This window comes from Heterocephalus glaber, unplaced genomic scaffold, assembly GCF_053883595.1.
Source record: "Heterocephalus glaber isolate CG9 unplaced genomic scaffold, H.glaber_assembly_v1.0 deba00001472, whole genome shotgun sequence".
In the NCBI taxonomy this organism is placed as follows: Eukaryota; Metazoa; Chordata; class Mammalia; order Rodentia; family Bathyergidae; genus Heterocephalus; species Heterocephalus glaber.
Window position 1 is genome coordinate 60,085,459 of NW_028258315.1, and position 21,640 is coordinate 60,107,098.

The 21,640-nt window shown below is 39.3% G+C and overlaps 1 protein-coding gene across 1 annotated transcript in view; it reads left to right on the forward strand.

Moving 5' to 3' along the window:
* Positions 1-1,691: 1,691 nt before the first annotated feature.
* Positions 1,692-21,640, forward strand: part of Arl8b (ARF like GTPase 8B) — a 47,852-nt gene continuing 27,903 nt past the window's right edge. The window contains exon 1 of the mRNA XM_004854243.4: positions 1,692-2,036. Coding sequence (XP_004854300.1) covers positions 1,914-2,036 — 123 coding nt within the window. The 5' untranslated portion in view covers positions 1,692-1,913. The remainder of the gene's footprint in view (positions 2,037-21,640) is intronic.

Genomic DNA, 21,640 nt, shown 5'->3' on the forward strand with positions numbered 1-21,640 from the left:
AATAAATAAATGGAGTACTACTCTGGCACAGAGAAGGATAACCTTGAGTCATTTGTAGGAAAATGGATGCACCTTGAGACCATAAAGTTAAGTGAAAGAAATCAGACACATAAACTTAAATATCACATGGTTTGTCTTATTTGAGAAACTGAAAATATAAATGATGAGCAAAATAAAACACAGATAATGAGGGAAAAAAGATGGCAAATCAGGGAGGGAGGGTAGCAAAAATGTAGCAGGCGTGAGAGAAAGCAGGGGAAAAGGGTTGTAAAAAGATTAATATGTATTATGTATATGTTCCAACTTCTCACAATGAATATAATCATTATGTACTACATTCATGTACTAAAAAAATAAATTAGCTTAGGCTATGGATGTAGCCCAGTGACAGCGTTGCCCTACAAGCATGAGGGCCTAGTTGTGAACTCTGGCACTGCAAATTAAATACAAAAAAATAAAGTTACCTTATGTGTTTACTTGTTCATTGTCTGTCTCTCCTGTTGGACAGGAGGCCATGTGGCAGCCCACAACCAAGAGCTGACAAAGGCATAGTCCCAGCCATCACCTTCACTCCCTAAGCTAAGGCTGTAGCCCCTGATCTCTGCTCCAACACTTCTTCCCCTCTTGCCATCTGTGTTAGTTTGTGAGGACTGCCATAAAGAAGTGCCAGAAACTGGGTGGCTGAACCGCAAAATGTATTGTTTCACACTTGTAGAGACTGATGTCTGGAGTCAGAGTCTCACAGGGCAAGGCTTTCTCTGAAGGCTCCAGAGGAGAATTCTTCATCTCTTTCAGCTTCTGGAGCTTGTTTGCAATCCTTGGTGTTGCCTGACTCACACCTGCCACACTTCCATCTCTGCCTTGCTTGTCACATGGCCTTTGCTTTTTGGTAACTGTGTCTGTTCTCCTTTTGAAAGGACACCAGTCATAGTGCATCAAATGTCCACCCCATTCCAGTATGATCTCAACTGATAATATCTGTAATGACCCTATTTCTAAAAATGTTCACTTTTTTTTTTTTGCCAGTGCTCAGATGAAACTTAAGGTAGTATACATGCCAGGCAAGTGCTCTAGCACCAAACTACATCCCTATACACAAAGAGGTCACATTATAAAGTGACGGAAAATAGGAATGTTATAGCTTGTATCTAGATGTCTCCCCAAAGCCTCACACAGTCATAGGCGGGGCTTTTTGGAGGTGGCTGGATCTAAGGAGAGTGATGCTGGGACCAAGGATGAGATGCTACAATTAAGGCTGTGAGTGCTATTTGCCCTAAAGTTAGGTAGCCTAGATAAGATATAAGGCACAGAAAGCTACGTATATTGGCCTTGAGGACACATTCTGCTTTAACCAGTTCCCTACTCATAAACACTTGCTGCTTCTCTTCTTTGCTATTCCCTAAAACACAGGCTGGAGATTTATATTCTATGCTGAATCCTCCATCGTCTTCAAGTCTTCCTTCAGAGTACATTGTCAATGAACCCTTATAGAAAAATGGAATGGATAAGTGAATGAATGGACGGATGAATGAACAAATAATGATTGAACAACTAACGAACCAACAATGAATAAGGGAGTTCTACAGGGAGGCCATAAACAGAATGCCAGTATAATGTACTGTGAGCTGGTAGCACCAGGTGGCGCTGCAGGCGGCGGTCGTGATTGAAAAGGAAGGCTGCGCCGCTCTTGCAGTGCGCGCTGGCGGCGGTGTCGGGACGGGCTTGTGGGGTAGGTCGAGTCATATGACCCGCTCGGCTTCCTGACTCCGGCCGCCGCCGCCCTCCCGTGTCTGCCAGGGTCGCTCCAGGGTTCTCTGGAGCCGTTAAGGGGTCCAGGCCGAGGCTCGTTCGTGTGGAAGTCGTCTCCGTCGCCGTTTGCCCGCCCTCCCTCCTGTCCTCTCCAGGCCCTTACCATGCTGGCGCTCATCTCCCGCCTGCTGGACTGGTTCCGCTCGCTCTTCTGGAAGGAGGAGATGGAGCTGACCCTCGTGGGGCTGCAGTACTCCGGCAAGACCACCTTCGTCAATGTCATCGCGGTGAGCACCCGCCAGCTCACCGCCTCGGTTTCTCAGCCAGCGAGCCGGCTGGGCCCCTCCCTCCAGGCCAGACTTAGGCCCTCCGCTCTCTGCGTGAGGGATCGGTGGCGTGAGAGGGGGCTGCCCAGCCGGCTTGTCGCCTCTCGGGGGCCAGGAGTTGGGAATTTCCTGGGGCTGGCAGCAGCGGAGATTGTGAATCGGAGATCAGCAGCTGAAGGCTTAATTACATTTAGCCTTAAAAGGACTGTGCCTTTAGTGCGGCCGATGCTTTGAAAGGGTTAAATCGAGCTTGTCACATTTTCAAAGTGTGTGTGTGTGTGTAGGGGCTGTTGTGGTTTCCCTCCCTTGTGGTCTGTGCCAGTAGCCAGAGGGTTAACTCCAGTCTGTCACTTTCTTAAGGGTGGGATTTTGGCGAGTCTGTTTTTTTGAGAAAGCAAAAGAATGAAGAGCCTCTCTTAAGTTGCCACTTGGGACCCATTGTGAAAGCAGGAGACCAGTGTGGCCGCCTTCCTGGATGCTGTAGGCCGCTTGACCCGTCTTATTTATTTTCACTTGTGCGAGGGTCGAAGACCAGGCTGATTACTGAGCTCATGGATAGAAGATAGGGAGGGACAGACAATTCCACCTAGTCCGCACTAGTACCTAGTTTTATTAAGTCGAGGAGTAAGAAAGTCTTTGATTTTCCAGAGCTCTTTGTTTTAAGCTAGTTGCTAAGATGGATCTGCAGTAAGCATAAAGTTTTATCTTGAGAAACAGTGGTTAGGCGTTTCTCACTTGGAGAGAAGGGAAGGGACTAGACAGGAACATAGCTCAGGCTCAGGGAATGGGTGTCTGGGAGGGAAATTGCCGTGAGAACTTGTAAAATGTGTTTATTCAGCCCTGATTGAGTAGAAAGATGGTTATTCAGTTTTGCCTCTTTTGTTGGAGAAGAAATAGTGAAAGATTTCTCTTCAATCCTGACTTAGACACCAAAAGTTGATCTGATTGAGTCTTTGAAGATTTTGTACTTGCCAGGGCTGAGTTTGAGAACGGTTCTGAAGAGAGATGGGAGCGCTTCTTCCACCTTTTAGATGACAATCCTTATTTAACAGGCAACTAGCTGTCAGACTGGTTTGGTTACACCAGTGATTCAAACACGGATGCTTTCTTGGAGAAAATAGGTAGCTTGTGACTCTTAGTCCTTGCTGTAGTAGAGTAACAGGGATGAGTAAGACTTGGAGAAAACAATAGATTAACAGAAATCCAAATCTTTTTTGAAGAATGTTGCATATAAGTACAGTATTAAGAAAAGTGCCTACTTGTGTGGCTCCTTTTGTAATATCTTTTTTCTTGGAATGACTGTCTTTTGAACCGGTGTATCTGAGAGTGCTACTAAAACTAATAAGGCAAAACAAACTTTAGGGAATGTACTCATATTAGAGCTTTTATATGATATGGAGGCTGGGCGTGGTGGTGTGTGCCTATAATCCCAGTACTGAGGAAGTTGAGGTGGGAAGATCACTGAGAGTTTGGAGCCTGTGTGGGCTACATAGTGAATTCAAGGCCAGCCTGAACTACATAGACCCTTTCTCAAACTAAACCAAGTAGAAACAGAAAACCAAGAACCTTTGTATGATATGGAAGAGGTGAGGCCTTTTTTAGCATGAGTGGAATGAATTTTCTGATATTTCTTTGAGATAAGAATTGGAGTCACCTTATAAATCCTATCTCTTTGGCAAGATTGATTTAATTTACAATAGGTAAGTGTGTTACTACAATCAGTTGTATTTGTTGCAGAGAAGTAGTTATGCGTGGAGAACCTAAGAATGTTGAATAAATCTTTGAGAAACTTCTTGATTTTTATGCTTATGTCTTTAATAGGTAGTATAGTTTAATATAAGCATGGATTCTGATGTCAAGATACTCTGGATTTGAAATCTGCATCAGCCCCTTAGCAGCCTTGTATCCTTTTTGAGCCTTTGCTTTCTCATCTGTTAAATGCAGATAGTAATGCATCTTACAGTGTTCCTCTGAGGATTAAGTGGATGAAAAATGTTAAGTGGCTAGCACCATGCCTGCCGGGAGGAATAGGTTACTAGTAACGGTTGTTATTTATAGTGGCTCTACCCATTTAATGCAGAAACTGAAAAGTATTGAGAAGGGACTCTCAGGATATTTCCAAATGTAGACTACAGTGGTGTATTTATGGTTTGTGTAAACATCACATGATGGTCCCCGACTTTTACATTACATTATTTTACTTAATACCATTAGGAAAACTTCTGCAAAGTTATTCAATTCACAGTAACCCTGCCGCTCCACTATTAATATTAGACTATTCTTTTTGAATTATAATCGTATAGATAGGTTCTGGTTTTTTGTTTTTTGTCGGGTTTTTTTGTGTACTAGTGGTTGAATCCAGAGCCTTTGCACTAAACTACATCCCCAGCTCTTTTTTTATTTTTCATTTTGAGACAGTGTCTCACCAAGTCAGTAAATTGCCCAGAGTGGGCTAGACTTTGAGATCATCCTGCCTTAGCTTCCCAGAGTGGTGAAATTTCAGGCATTGACCACCATGCCCTAGGGATAGGTCCTGTTGAGAGAAATAAATCAGGGGCGGGGATTTAGCTCAGCGGTGCTGCCGCCTGCCTGCCTGCCTGCCTGCCTGCCTGCCTGCCTGCCTGCCTCGAAAGCACAAGGACCTGAGTTGGATCCTTGGTACCAAAAAAAAAAGAGAGAAATAAATTGATCACCACACACAAAAAAGTGAGGATATGTTAATTAACTTAATTATCCCAGATTGAATATATGTATCAACACATCACACTATATCCTGTAAAAGTAATAATTTAAATAAGGAAAAAGCTGGACTGTACTTGGTGGTACCCTTTAAAATACTGAAGGGGATACCTTGATAAATTTCATCCCTTTTTTTTTTTTTTCCTTTGAGACCAGGTTCCACTATGTAGTTCAGGCTGGCCTTGAACTCACTGTGTAGCCCAGGCTGGCCTTGAACTCTGCAGAGATCCTCCTGGCTCAGCCTCTGAAGTGCTGGGATTATAGGCATGTGCCATCTTCTGGCCATCCCTTTTTTTTTAAGTACTGGGGATCAAACTCGGGACCTTGCACTTGCAAGGCAGGTGGTGGCACCACTGAGCTGAATCCCCAGCCCTGGCCATCGCTTTTTTTTAAACCTCAGACTGTAAACTAATTTATGAGTCATATGGAATATATTGAAAGTGAAGAAAAGGATAATGATCAAAGGGTTATAGATTTTTAGATAGAAGCAATGCATCTAAAGCAGTAAAATTGGCAATCATCTTTTTTTTAAAAAACCAAATACACAATTTTTTTGTGCAAGAAATGTTTGATTTGTAGAAATCACAAATGTGTTGAGCAGTGTGTGTCATTTAGAAAACTGGCCATTTATTCTGATTCACCAAGTAAGTTCCCAGATATGAAAAGACAATTTCTTTTTGTAAAAAGTTAATTTTATGTAAATAAATCAAATGTAATTGGATAATTAAATACAGATTCATGAAATTTAAATGTCGCTACATTTACCTTAATGTTCTCACTGGCTTGAACCATTGGTGATATTTGCATGACTGTTTCATCGGGTGGCTTATACCATAGGCGTTACAAACAGATTTCATCACTGTTGTTAATCTGTTTACTAATAAAATTAATAAAAAGCTATATGATGGGACATTCATGCCTGTAACATGGGTGGATCAAGCTGCCCAGCAGTGTACAAACCATGGCCTGGTTGTGAACATGTTAAGGTTTAATAAATGTAATTTATCTTGCTCAAAAGGTTTGTGAAGCTGAATTACTTACATGTAGGATTTGATGCAATTCCACAAAATTAGGCTGTTTATTTACAGAGATATTCAATGTTAAGATTTACTGAAGTGGGGCTGGGGATTTAGCTCAGTGGTTTCGCTGCCTGCTGCTCAAGGGCAAGGACCCAAGTTTGATCCCCGGTACCAAAAAAAAAAAAGCTAAATAAAGATTTACTGAAGTGAAATCTCTTTTCATCTAGTATTTTATGAGGAGCCATTTGAAATACAAAATATTTCATTTTTGATGTTACAGAAAGAAACACCCCCTTTAAAACACCCTGAGCAAGTGATGTGATGCACTCTGTCATCCCAGCACTCTGAGAGACTGAGTAAGGAGGATTTAAAGTTCCTCCCCAGGGTGGGTAACTTAGCACCTTAATGAGACCCTGTCTTAAAATACAAAAATAGAAGGCTGGGGATGTAGCCCAGTCCAAACAACTTGAGTTCAATTCCCTCTATTTGCCTCCCCAACACCCCTAGATCTTAATTTTCTGATTAGAGTGAGAATGAAATGTCCTTTGGTGAATATTCTAGCAGTTATTGCATAACAAGTCATGTGGCCTGTATGTGTAATGTATGTTGCATAATCTTTGACTGGGATGCTTAGATAAGTTAAAACTGTATAGTTACTAAGAAATATTTAATATAATTTGCAAAAATATAGTTAAACATGGTTGTGGTGGGGGTTTTTGTGTTTTTTTGAGACAAGGCCTCACTGTGTATGCCCAAGTTGTATTTTGAGCCAAAGTTTGTTGGCATGTGATATTTTATGGTTGAACTCTTATGTACCCCAAGCTAGTGTTGAACTCATGATCCTCCTGCCTCAGCCTCTCCGGTGCTGGAATTACAGGCATGTGCTACAGCAGCTGACCACATTATATATTTTTTAAGTGGTTAGTGTTATAACAGTTTGCCTACACTTTTCAGATTGTTTCTAACCAGAATGGTTAATCCATGGGAATGTTTATTACACCCAAGATTTATAAGATATTTTGGAAGACTGTAGAAATCTGAATCTGTTATTTTTTTAAGAGTCTGTAGAAAAGTAGCCTAATTTTGCCATCATTTTACAGCTGTGGCTAGGATATCCAGAGAGGCTAAGTGAAATTCCAAGGGCAACAAAGCTAATAAGTAGCAGAGGGAGAATTAGAACTTAAGACCAATATACTTTCTACTTTTTCCACCCATTTTTTCGGATACGCATGAGGTTGGAATCATAGAACTGCACGTTGGGAGACCTTTAAAATTTTTTTTTTTTCTATATGTAATCTGCTCTCTTGGGTGTGCATAGTTTTTTTTTTTTCCAGTACTGGGGATTAAATTCAAGGGAACTCTGCCTCTGAGATACATACTCAGCCCTTTTTAATTTTTTATTTTTAGACAGTGTCTCACTAAATTTTTGGCATTACAGCCAGGAACCACAGTGTCCTGGTGTAGTTTTGTTTTGTTTTGTTTTGTTCTGAGAGAAGGTCCAGATTGTTCAAGCTGGCTTTGAACTTTTGATCCTCCTGCCTAGGCCTCCCAAGTAGCTGGGATTGCAAGTATGTGCTACCACATTGGCCCTGAAAGCATTATTATCACCTTCATAATTTATATATTTGCTCATCCCCTCACTATTAGACATTTGAGTGGTTTTTATGGTTTTGCTATTGTATATCAGTTTGATCTTCGATGAGTTCCAGAGTTGGCATTTGAACATATGTCACATTAATTAAATTGCTTTCCAGAAAGTGTGCACTGAGAAGACCTTCTGGATGGATTTCATGTATACAGTTGGACTTCAGCTAAGCACTTTGTGTTTGTAGGATAAAACATGATTAGTTTTGTTGAAATAAATTAGCAGTATCTTTAAAGTATCCTATTATGTACTGTTCTATTTCTCTGTTTAGTATGTTTTAAGAAGCTGTTTTTATGTTTCAGCAATTGGCAGGAGTGAGATTATAAAAAACATAAAATTAGTTTCTCTGTATTTTTTTTTTTTTTTTTTTTTTTGGGTACCGGGGATTGAACTTGGGTCCTTGTTCCTGCACGCAGGCATTGAAACCACTGAGCTAAATCCCTGGCCCTTTTTCTGTATTCTTTGTAGACAAGCTATATAAATAGAAATATAGCTTATCTATCATGATACTAATTTGTTGTCAGTTTCTTGGTAGATTCCATATTCCAGAAATCTGATGTTTCCATGTTATCCTTTTTTTTTGGAGACAAGGTCTTGTGTCAAACTTGGGACAGTATTTTTGCCTCGCCCTTTCAAGTGCTGGGATTATGGCCATAACCCTTATTTTACCTCTTGAGACTGCATTTTTATGGTGGGTTGCACCCCCCACACAGACACACACATCATCTTTTCTGAGCCACAGTTTAAGGAAGTTAGCTGACTACACCCCTTTTTGTGGGTATAGTATATAAATTTTTAAATTTGTTACTTAAATATTGGTTATAATTCTAAACATTGCTTCATGCCCTTTAAGCTCATATTTGAGAAAACTTGAGATAAAAAATATTAAACTATTTCCATAATATTCAAAATGAAATGTTAAAGGTATTTAGTCTTTTCTAACAAATGGCAAAGCCAAAATCGAAATTACTAATGGAGTAATTTGTCTTTCTTCAAAGTCTAAACCACAAGCCTTACATTCTATTGTGCTATATTTTTAAGGTTATACTATTTCTTAAATTAGATATTGGATTTTGTATTTGGATCCATTTTCGGTTTGCCATACGTACATACATATATACATACATATATATATATTTTTACTGGCAAAATAATTATATGTTTCAGATATTTAAGTTGTGACATTTCTGCTTGGAAATTGAGGCCTTTTCTAAATTGGGTTATAAAAATGATCATTTGTTTTGAAGAACTTGAGTGATGATTGGTAAAATGGTACTAAAAGCATTTTTAATACCAGCTTACTTGGTAATAAGTACTTTAGCATCTACCAAAATAGTATTTTGAGTCAAAGTTTGTTGGCATGTGAATGTTTTACAGTTGACTTTATTTGGAACATGTTTCATTGACTGTATGAATTAGAATGACATAGAGTTTAAGAACTGAGAGCAACAGACTACATAGGTTCATATCCTATTATTTTTGGAGACAGGGTCTCACTGTGTAGTTAAGGCTGGCCTTGAACTCACTACGCAGCCCAGCCCAGCCTCTGGCTCCCACATTCTGGGATTATAGGCTCGCAGTACCGTGCCTGGCTCTGACTTCTTGCATTTGTGCTAACTTTGGCAGGTTATTTAACCCCAGTGTCTTTTTCCCTATGTGTGAAACAGGAATAAAATAGTATCTATTTTATAGAGTTATTATGACTTTATACATACAAAACGCCTTTAACTGTTCAAACAAGGCACATAGGCAGTGCTTCATAAATGTTAGCTGCTGGATTACTGTAATATGATCTTGAGGGCAGAGATTTTTTCTTCCTCTAACTGCTGTATTCCAAATACCTGGAACAATGCCTAGCACATACCAGGGGCTCAAATATGTGTGATATATATATATATATATATATATATATTTTTTTTTTTTTTTTTTTTTAAAGAAAGGTCTCACTTTATAGTTCAGGCTCAACTTGAGGTCACAATGTAGCTCAGGCTGACTTCGAACCCAAGGCAATCCTCTTGCCTCAGCCTGTCAAGTGCTGGGACTACAGGCATGCACCATAATGCCCAGCTCAAATGGATACATATTATTCAAAACATGAAATTAAGCAAAAATTGGTGTTTATGATCCCATGTTCATATTTCAGTATGCACAGCAGAACATAATGTTAAGAATGTTCTGCCGGGGATTTAGCTCAGCGGTTCTGCCACCTGCCTTGCAAGGGCAAGGTCCCGAATTCAATCCCTGGTACCAAAAAAAAAAAAAAAAAAAATGGGTGTTCTGGAATCCAGCATGTTTGGATTTGAATATTGACTTGGCTATATATCACTTCTGTAAATGTTTCTGGGCTTCACTTTTCCTTTTTGTTTAAAATGAAGGTGATAATTAAACTGCCTCATAGAATATTAGTAGTAGTAGATGTAATTATTAGCTCTTATATTCCATTCCTGCTTAGATTTCACTTGATTACATTTCAAATATAAGTAGCTTTTGTTTAGGAAGTAACCCTGGGTTTGTTTAACTTTGAAAGAATTTTGAACATGTTGTAATTTATGGTGTTGAATTAAATTGATAGCAGAGATGGACCAATGGGAAAAATAGTGTAGCCTCCAGATAGGGTAGTAATGCCAAGCATGGTGGTGCTTGTCTATAATCCCAGCACTTGGGAGGCTGAAGCAAGAGAATTTCCACAAGTTCCAGGCCAGCCTGGGCTACATAGTATGTTCGAGGCTAGCCTGAGCTACATAGTGAGATGCTGTCTCAAAAAACAAAACAAAAGGTAGAAATTTTTTTCTTTTCATTTCTCCCCTTTATTACCTAGATAGAAACACCAGTATAATTCTGAATCTGTGTGCAGAGAGTGGGTATCTTGATTTTTTTTTTTCTGGTACCGGAGATCAAACTCTCAGGACCTTGTATTCGCGAGGCAGGTGTGGCACTACTGAGCTAAATCCCTGGCAGGCATCTTGATTTTGTAAATCATCTCAAGGGAATATTTTTGTAATGAACAAAGAAAAACATATGTACAGTTTTCTTGTGGTTTGCTGTAGGGTTCTCGGACAGCTATAACATACTTTATGAGACTCAGTCACACTTCCCAAAATGGGAATGGTTTTCCAGGAGGAAGAATCTTTTCTAGGGGAGCTCTTCTACTGAAATATCTTGGGAAGTATCCATTCTGTGCCTGCAGCCTGTATACCAATGTTGTCATCGCCATGGGTCACACATGGTGAAATTACTTAGCATTTGATGGAGCTAATCATATAATTGTCTTCCGTTTAGAAGCTGAAATTAGATTTTATATACTTAGTATAATATTACAGAATTTGTTGTGGAAACATTTCTGATCATGGATTTGGAATTGTGAGTTGTCCTTTTCCTTGGCTCACCTTTAACTAATAATACGACTATTGGGGCTGGGGATTTAGCTCAGTGGTTTCACCGCCTGCTGTGCAAGTGCAAGGACCTGAGTTCGATCCCCGGTACCAAAAAAAAAATAACACGACTATCATCTGACAGTCATCCAGATACAAGTCACCCAACTACTGTGTTCTTCAGTTTGGATGTTTGTCTATGAAGAGTGAGTAATCATTCTGACAACATTGATTCTTGTTCTTTGAGAGTGAGTGGGGCATGGAATTAGAATTCTTGGGGATAGATCAGAGAACTAAATGAAAGTATAAAGGCTCCAATATTAGATGCTGGTTATTAAATTTCAGTCTCTTGCCGGAAGAAAAACTTAAGATGGTTTGCATCTTGTTTGTAGGACATGGAAAGAGGTAAGCTGACCCCAATAGGAAGAAAAGAATGATAGTCCTTGGCAGTAGTGCCTTTCCTCTAGAATGTAGGTGCTCTGTGTGAGTTCATGCCTAGATTATAATTTAATGTTTCCATGAGAACATAATACTGACATATATTTGTGCTTTGCAGTTTTTAAACCAGGATTTGAGATTATAGTGAGGTTATCCTCTGTTAATAGCTACAAATTTGCAACCATACAAGGCATTCAGCTAGGTCTGGGTGAGCCCATTCTTTCCTAGAGGAGAAGTAGGCTCTGAAAAGTGCATGTAGATTGGTCCACAAAGAAATTAAAGTTTGGTTCAGTCACTGATGACTAGACCTCCTTTTTATTCATAATTTTCTTGAAAGCTCACTTTGTCTGAGAATCTGTTTTAATGCCAGTATTTAATCTTTATAATTTCTGGGTAGTTCTTGTCAGAGGAAAAACTAGGGAAAAGAGGAGACTCAGTTTTTTCCTCCATAATTGAGATGTTCAGTTGTTTCACTATCTTTTGGCTTCCTTATTTTCATATTTCTTTGTATAGTGGGGGAGTTAAACAACGAAACATTTAAAAGTTGTTTGTTAAAAAAACTTATTTACTGTTCAAAAAATAGAAAATACAAGGCTGGGGATTTAGCGTAGTGGTGCTGCCACCTGCCTCACAAGCGCAAGCTCCTGAGTTCAATCCCCGGTACCAAAAAAAAAAAGAAAGTACAGATACACAAATAAAAATGTAATGTTAAGACATAGTCATTATTAATACTAAGCTTTATATCCTTCAACTTTTTTGCCTTTATATATCCAAATAAGTTTTCTTGGTAACAGTAGAGGATCTTGGTGTGCATCTGAGGTGATCTTGTGCAGCCCACTTGATTTACCCACGTAGGTGGTTAATAGGCACTTAGATTCATTCGTGTTTAAAATGGAACTTTTGGTCCTCTCCTGCCTTTATCCAAAGACCAGTGTCTCCCCTTTTTTTCTTCCCCTTTCCTTCTCCTTTTTGCCCTCCTTTTCTTCCTTGCCTTCATTTCTTCCTCCCTCTCTTCCTTTCATTGTACTCAGGGACTTGCACACACTAGGCAAGCACTCTACTCTTAGCCTCTCCCGATTTGTTAAAAGTATTAAATCAAGTCAGGTGTGGTGGTAGACACTTATAATCATGGCACTCTTGGAGCTTGAGACAGGAGGACTACAAGTTCTAGCCTAGCCTGGGCAACTTAGCAAGACCTTTATCACAATTTGGAGGGCTGGGGATGTAGCTCAGTGTGAAGGCCCTAAGTTCAATCACCAGCACCATCAAAAAAATAAATCAGATAGATGTTACCTTATTAACTATTATATGAATATATTTATTATGACTGTTGTCTTAGTCACTTTCTCATTGCTGGGCTGCAGTACCTAACATCTACAACTTAAAAGAGGAGGAGTTTATTTTGGCTTACGTTTTTAGCCCCTGGTGAGCTGGCTCCAAAGCAGAAACTTCATGGTGGAAGGGCCAGGAGGAGGAAAGCTACTCATGTCATGGCAGCCAGGAAGCAGAGAGAGAAGGGCGTGGCCCAGAAGGAGATAAACCCTTCTTTCAAACTCCCAGTAACCCACCTTTAAGTAGGCCTCACCACCTAGCACATTCAGCTGCTGAACTCAGTGCATGAACCCACTTAGGAGTATAGTTTCCTTCCCCATGATCCAGTCACTTGGCTAAACCCCAGCCTCTGAAGACATGAGACTTTTTCAGGACATTCTTGATCCAAACCATAGTAGCTGTTATAGTCTACCTTTGAGAAATACCTGTTATATTCTACCTTTGAGTATAAATGTTAGTGCTTAAAACTTTTGTTTTTTGTTTTTTGAGAAAGGGTCTCACTGTGTAGTTGGGGCTGGCTTCAAACTCATGGGTATCCTCCTGCCTCAGCCTCCTGAGTTCTTGGATTACAGGTATGTACCACTACACCTGGCTTAATGCCTAAACTTTGGATTTTATTCTTTTCTACAGTTACAGAAATGAAATTAATTGGCCAAACGATTTGACCATTTTTAATCTTTGAGTGTTCTTATCTGATTTCTAGTAGGTATCTATGTTAGGATTGTTCATATAACCTGTTATTGTTTTTACCACTTACTACCATAAGAAATTATCTTGTTCTCTTATTTGTTGTCTTTATCCCTTTTAGGAATAAGGTTTCAGAGAAGCAAGGTTTTGTCCTTTTTTATACTTCTGTATTCCAGTGATAAGAATAGTGCCTGGCATATAATAAACTCTTTAAATATTGAATAAGTGAGTGAATATTACAACAGAGTATATACTTTGTATACTTAAACTGTGTGGAAGTCATTGTGACAAATGATTCGTGAATATATATATATCAAAGTCATTTATGGTAGGGTATGTGCCTGGTATTAGCCATGTATAGGATAGAAAAACTAAATGCCGTAAGATTGGTCCAGAATGCTTTTGGAATTCCTCTTCTTCTCCATCCCTAATACATTGGAGAAATTAGTTAATGAGGCTTTTTGTTGATTCTTGGTGGGACCATGGCAAGAATGACTGGTGAGCTGGATTGTGAGAGTAGAGTGGATTTCGTTCATTTGATAAACATATCGTATTGCTTAGCTTTTCATTTCTGAGTGTAAATACCTGACATACACAACATAAAGAAGGAAAATTTTATTTTGGCTCACAGTTTCAGAGGTTTCAGTCCATGCTCACTTGGGTCTGTTGCTTGTAGGACTGTGGTGAAGCAGAAATGTCATGAAGGAAGGGGTTGGCAGATGAAAACTGCTCTCCTCATGGGAGCTGGGCATACCCAGTAACCTCCTTCCTCCAAACTAGCCTCCCCCTCCAGGGATCCCATTCAGCTATGAACTGTGCTATGAACTATTAACAGTGGGTTAATCTTTTGGTGAAGTTAGTGCCTGCACAATCCAGAAACCTTTCTAATGTCTCTTAATTTAATCAAGTTGAGAATCCAGTCTAACTGTCACATGCCAAGCAGTGTTCTAGGAAGCATAGATACAGTAGGGGAAAAAAACCAGACATGCTTCTTGTAGAGCTTCCAGTGTCAAGGGGGAAGAAAAATGTTTAGTTTTTGAGACAGTCTCACTATGTAGTTCATGCTGGCCTTGAACGTATTATGTTACCCAGGCTGGCCCTAAACTCACAGTGATCCTCCTGCCTCAGCCACCCAAGTACATGTGTGTGCTATCACACCTGGCAGAAAAGTGTTTAAGAAGGAACAGTAGGGAAAGTGAAGGCACAGTTTAAGGGAAGAAATTTTGTTGGATTAGGTATAACCTGCATGAAGAAAAAAGAAAAAAATAAGAGTTAAAAGTAGATTGAATCAGCTGTCACAGTGTCTATCTTGAGTGAGTTTGAATCTGTAGGTATGAAGAGCCAAGAGATTTTTTTTTCATGGGAGTGAGATAAATCCTATGTTTCTAAAGGACGAATTTAGTAGCAATTTAGATACCATGAACAAGAAAACTGATTAGAAGGTTATTACAAAGATCTGGTTAATATGCAGGAGGCAGTGGGGGAATATTGAAAAGATGTGCATTATGATGAAGGGAGAATGAAGACCAGCTGGGTCAATTTTGGAATACCCTGGCTCAATAAAATGAAACATTCAGTTATGGTGGTAGATGTCCAGTAATCCCAGCAGTTGGGAGACTGAGGCAGGAGGATTGTAAGTTCAGGGCTAACTAGGGTTAAATAGTGGAGGGCCGGGGATTTAGCTCAGTGGTTTCGCTGCCTGTTGTGCAAGTGCAAAGACCCAAGTTCGATCCCTGGTACCAAAAAAACAAAACAAAACAGTGTGTACAAGGTCAGTTTCCAAAAAATCAAAGTAATAAAATGAAAGAAAAGGACTAGAGATGTAGCTCAGTGGTAAGAGCACTTGCCTAGCATGTGTGAGGGCCTGTTCTATCTCTGGTACCTAAGAAAAAGAGAGGAAAGAAAAAGAAAGAATTAGTACAAATTACCAGTTAAGTCAGATGTACAGAACAAGGAAAATTTGTCGACAAAGACCCTGTAAGGGAATTGACTAATGGGGGGAATTTGGTTGTATCATCAACAAATAACAGTTACAGGACAGAGAAAACGAAGGGGATTAGGTTTAAAAGTGAACAGATAATCTGAGTGTAAAGTGTATTGCATAATTATTGGAATTAAAAGGATGTTGTTTGGGAATGTAAGGCTTTTACTGCTACATTTAATTACAGTAGGACCAAACTGAAAATTTCATTAAATCATAACTTTGTCCTCAAGAGTAGTAAGATGTGTAACTGAGAATCTGATTCTGTTCCTCTTCAGGAGTGGGTGGTAGCATACTTTTTTCCTATTGATTGGTATGTTATCCTACCCTGCTAATTGTTTTGCCAATGTGTTATATATAAGAACTAAGCAGACACTGTTCACAGCTTCTGCAGAATTGTAGTTGGGCTGTCTTGATTTATTCTACTTGTGGTACTTATCTACTTTAATCTTTGGCTGGAGAACAGGCTGCCAGAAGAGGTCCCAGTTGTAGGGTTTGGGGTAGCTGGGATAAAGGCTGTGTATTCAGAGTGGCTCAGATTCTTTTCAGGTTTGGAAACCTCTGCTATTCAATTTGAGGAATATTCTTTCCCTGTGAAGGGCCTGGCTTAGGTTTGTATAGTGCCTGTCCTCTGAAGAGAAAATTTTGTATGTATAATTTATGTGTTTGTTTGTTTTTGTCATGTTGGGAATCCAACTCTGGGCCTCTTATATGCTAGGAAAGTGCAGTATCACTGAGCTACACCTCAACCCCGAATTTATGTGTTTTAAACTTAAAAGATGTCTGATCTCTTGGATTTAAGTTGGCATTTTCTTGGGTGCTAAGCAAACGTAGCTAGTGTTAGACTCAGAATATCATTTTTCTTGTACTCAGATTACATTACTGTTTGTGATCTTCCGTCCTCATATTCCACTTAGTCTGTTTGATATGTGCTTAGAGACTCATGTAGAGCAGTCTCATATGGATTATGCTTAGAGTATTCAAAGATACTAATTCATTTTGAAACATATAAACCTCACCATAAGACAAGTTCAGGAAATGGCAATACTGCCTTCACTATGTCATGTTTTCTGCCCACCCGCCCGTCCTCCCTCCCTCCCTCCTTCCTTCTTTTTTCTTTCCTTTTTTTTCTTTTTCTTTTTTTTTTTTTTTTTAACAAGGTCTTACTGTGCAGTCCAAGCTGGTCTCAAACTCATGATTCTCCTTCCTCAGCCTCCTGAGTGCTGGGACTATGAGTGTGTGACCCCATGCTTGGTGCCACTGTCATTCTTCCTTTTCTAGTACTAAGGATCGAACCCAAGGCTCGGCACATGTAAGCAAGTGCACCACCATGGAGCTACTGTGTATTTCCAACCCCACTGTTATTTGTAGGGTAGTTAGCAGAAAGATTGTCCCTAGACATATGCTATTGCTCAATCATCCTTTCCCCCATCTCCGACACACAGGAAACATTCAACAAAAATACTTTACTTAATTAATGAAACACTTGTCTATTTTGTTTTCAGACAACGCATTGTGTAATTCTTTTGGCCCCATTGTTGAGTAGATATGATTGGCTTGTATAAGGAAAAGAAAGATTAAATGAAACAGTTGTCACATGGGTCTAGAATTTCAGTCTGATTCAGCCTAAAGTTCTATTCCATAAAATTGATGAGCTGTGATCAATCTGGACTCTATACGATTTGCAGACAAATCCTTTGGGGTCTTGTTTTGGCATTTGGTAAGTACAGCTCTTCCAAATCCTGCAACTAAAACTAGATTTGAAATTTAATATAACCTCTAGTAGTGTTCCATATTCATATATATCTTTGCTTGGCTTTTTGTTGCTCACTGTTACATGTTAAGTGTACTGGCTGTTTAGTGCATGCCTCTATTAGCCTCCCTAGGAGCCCTTGTACATTTTAGTATTATTTTGCTTTGGCAGGCTTTGGCTTAGCAGAGTTCTGTGAACCCCTCAAAGCATTAGTTTCTTCTTTGGTGATATGGGAATGAGAATGATTGCCTCATATACTCATGGTAAGCTAAGTTAATCAGCACAGTGCCTGGTATAGAATGAGTACTTCTTAGTTTGAATATCATGTAGTTAATATGATATTTGGGGTTTAAGGCAAGAAAATGTTCCCAACTTACATGGTAGATGAAATGGAACCCCCTAATTCCTCATGTGAACACTAAAGATTCAGTTTTACAGGAGAATTCATGATAGAGGTATACAGAGTACAAAGGACCAATTTCTATTTTGTTTTGTTTTGAGACATCAGTCTTCAGAGTGCTGAGATTACTGGCATGTGCCACTGTGTGCCTTGGCTAAAGGACCAATTTCTAATTCTTGAAATGATATTTCCTCTCCTCTTCTCCTTCCTCTTTCCCATCCTCCTCCTCCTTCCTTCCTCCCTCTCTCTGCCCCCTCTGTTTCTTTTCTCTTTTCTTGATGGAATCCTGCTCTGTTGCCCAATTTGGTCCTGAAATGTGGGCTCAAATGATCCTATCACCTCAGCCTCCCAAGTTCCAACTGGAACTACAAGTGTGCTACTCTGTGCTGCTCAATTTCTGGTTCTTCATGAAAGTTTTCTGTTACTCTGAGAGATAAAATAGCTAGTTCCTTGCCATAATCCACTATAGATGTGTTAGGATGTTAGGGTCATCTCGCTGAACAATTTACTGGTCTATTTGGTTTGTCTTCCCATTGATAAATTTGGTGGTAGTTACTGGTTTGGCCTTGGTGGAAGTGATTATGATATAATATCTATTCAAAGTAAAAAGCTAACAGTTAACTATTTACAGTCTCTCAGCTGACCATTTTATATTTTGTAATTGTTCAGAAACCTCACATTGATGTTATAGTCTGTACAAATCATGACTCTTTCTCATCTGTGAGCAAATAACAATCAGATGTGTATTATACATAAGTGGAAAATAACTGTAGGACTTTAAGAGTTGGGTTTAAATCCCAGTTTTGCCTCTAGTTAGCTGTTTGTGACCATGTGACCTTGACATCAAGTTTTCTTTTCTGTAGAATGAGACCAGGAAAATGAATAATGTGCTTCTTTTATCACCATTATTATTATTATTATTATTTTGTATCGGGGATCAAACTCGGGTCCTTGCGCTTGCTCAGCAGGCGCTGGAACCACTGAGCTAAATCTCCAGCCCTATCACCATTATTTTTATTATTAGTATAACCCAATGGTAGGTACACTAGCTAATAACAATGATGTATTCTTGATGCAGTAATCATGTGTAACTGGAAATCATTCTTGTCACTCCAGCTCTTCCTGCCCTATTTATTAGTTCTCTGCCAGACTCTCCATCCTGAGGATAGTAAGTGGGATCTTAGACAGCTACTGAATAAATAATGATGATAGTATCTAGAAGGTGCTGTAACTTGGAATCTGAGCAGTGTTCAATGACTCAGTGTTTCATTTATGAGCTGAGTTTCTCTGTGAAATAATGCTGATAATGCTGACTGGACTAATGGAGTGGTACTATAGTGTTTAGTATTTCTTTGGGGATACTCAAAAAGAGGTGGGACAAAAAAAGCTGTTGAAAGAGAATGTATTCAGTTGATGGCATTTTCTGCTATAAGACTGCTATAAAGCTAGAGAAACTGATGTGTGTATGGATGCAGAGATTGTAATCCTGATGTATAAACAAATAGCTACAAGCTTGGCACATTGTAGTTTAACATATTTTTTAGTAAGTTAAGAATTGCTTGATTTTTTTTTTTAAATATTTTGAGACAGGGTCTTGCTATGTAGTTGAGGCTGTCCTTAAACTCACTATGTAGCCCAGGCTGGCCTTGAACCCGTGGCAATCCTCCTGCTTCAGGTTCCTTACTGCTGGGAGATTTCTGTTGTTGTTGTTTTGGTACTGGGGATTGAATTTAGGACCTCTTGCTTGCCAGGCAGGTGTTGTGCCATTGAGTTACATCCCTGGCCCCTAAGGGAAATATTTGTTGTTGTTGTTGTTGTTGTTGTTTGTTTGTTTGTTTTGTTAAATTCTTTTATTGGTACATTTTAGGTATACAACACAATTACATTTCTCATTGGGAATTGTACCTTTACATAATGCGTCTTGGTTCTTATTTTTTCCCCATTCCTATCCCTCCCTTCAGCTCCTCCACCCTTCAAGGGAAATATTTTTAATAAGTTAATATTACTGATTATTTTACAGTTGGGGAAAATACATAGCACTAAATCGATGACCCTGTTAGTGGTGGAGATAATTAACAAGACAAAAAAATGCTAGAAGTAAATAATAGAATAATAAGTTAGGTTGGATTATATCCTGATAAGTGTCATCCTTTGTTCATCCAGAGTCTGATGGATAAAATATGTTGATAAACATTTTCTTGTCTGCTGCTACAGTCAAGAATGCCTGGCCATGTGCAATGGCACATGCCTGTTACCTCAGTTACTTTGGAGGCCAAGGCAGGAGGACTACCAGGTAGTTCAAGGCCAGCCTGAGCAACTTAGGGAGACCTTGTATCCAAAGAAAAAGATTAAAAAAGAAGCTGGGATTGTAGCTCAGTGATAGAGTCCCCTTGGTTCCAATCCCCAGTAAAGGGAGGGTTGCCTTTTATGATACACCTCTATAGCAGGATTTTAGTGGCTTTGAGTAGAAAAGAAAACTGATGAAGGATCATACTGATACTATCATCTGACATGATACACTATAGTTTTTGGTTACATTTAGAGGGTTTTTCATTCTAATTTTTAAAGATTCTGAGTATTAGTAGGAATTATGGGTTAAACTGTAACCTAGGAGACCATTTCTGAGTAACTTCTCAGTAATGTCTCTGACATTTGTTTAATTGCAGTCCTAAATAGTCACTAATGAATATTGCAGTTTCAATAAACAGTGAAGTTTATTTTCCTGGAAGTATAGTGAGGCAGATTGTATATTTATAAAGTGCTTGTTAGCAGCTAGATTTCTTCATGGCCTAGAAAAAACTCCTTTATAACTTCCATTAAAGAAATGAGCTGAACAGAAGTTCTTAATGAATTATATTGTACCTGGGAATTCTAAATGAATTAATTCAATTCCTGCGTCATTTTGTCTCAAAGAGTATGCAATACAAGATTTTCAGAGCTCCCAGGGTTCTTCTTTGTTACATTCTTTCAAAGGTAGCAATGGTCAGAGTAGCGTCTCCCTATGTAAGATGGGATTAGTTTGTGTTCCTCACTTGGGCAATCAGGTGTGACCATTTGTAAAAGTAGTGCTTCCTTGCTGATGTATTGGGAATTAAGGCCACTCCCTTTTTAGGGTCTAAATTCCAATGCATTAATTTTGCCTTAGCTCTCTATTTAGTGAATGTTGCAAAAGGTTTCCAGACTGCTTAAAATTGAATGAGAGGCATGATCAGAAGGGAAACCATACTCTGAAGAAAGCAGCTGTACATAAGGAGTTGTGATTTGTTTCATCCTGAAAACTCCAGGCTAGGATGATGGCTCCTGGAAGCATGTCAGTCAAGGCTGACCCTTCCCAGGAGGCACCTAGAGATGGGTTCACACATTAGTCCATATAGTTCTTCTTGAGTGAGTTAATTAATTAATTCCCTAATAAAGGACAACACATGGAAAGGCAATTGTCAGCGTCAGGGCAGCATCAGAGCATGAGAATTGGAGCTGCAGCTTCAGAGTTCAAGAGCTGCATATCTTTATTCCTTCAGCAAAACAGCTACTAAGAGGTTACAGTGTTCTTTAGTTCATAGTAGTTATGGTGTCTTATCTGCTTACTGGGACATGGTGAGACTAAACACCTGCCGCATGACCTTCTCCATGCTGTGCATGCATGGTTAAGTATGTTAAGTCATTCTTAGGTAACTATGGCCCGCTTATGCACATATCCTTGAGAGTGGAGTGGTGTCCTTAAGTGTCCTCAGGTGCACTTATGTCTCCCAGGCTTTGAGTATAATCAGAAGTGGTACCCCACAAAGCACCAATGGGTTCCCTCCAATAACTTGGTGGTGGGAGTTGGTACACTTTCATTCCCTACCAACAAAACAACAAAACAGCAGTTTTGTGTGGACAAAACTGATAGTCTACCAACTGTGTCCAACCTAGTATGTATGTTAACTAAACTTCCTTTTGAAAGTATTTGTTTGGCCAGGGATTTAGCTCAGTGGTTCCAGCGCCTGCCTAGCAAGCGCAAGGTCCCGAGTTCAATCCCTGGTACCAAAAAAAAAAGTATTTGTTATTATAATATTTTTTGAAGGGCTATCTTGTATCATTGTACTTTTTTAAGGACCATAGATCAATCTTTTTTAACTACTTTTTTTTTGTATCAGGAATTGAACTCAGGGCCTCATACTTTCGAACCAAGCACTGGGCCCTAGAGCTACATCCCTGGCC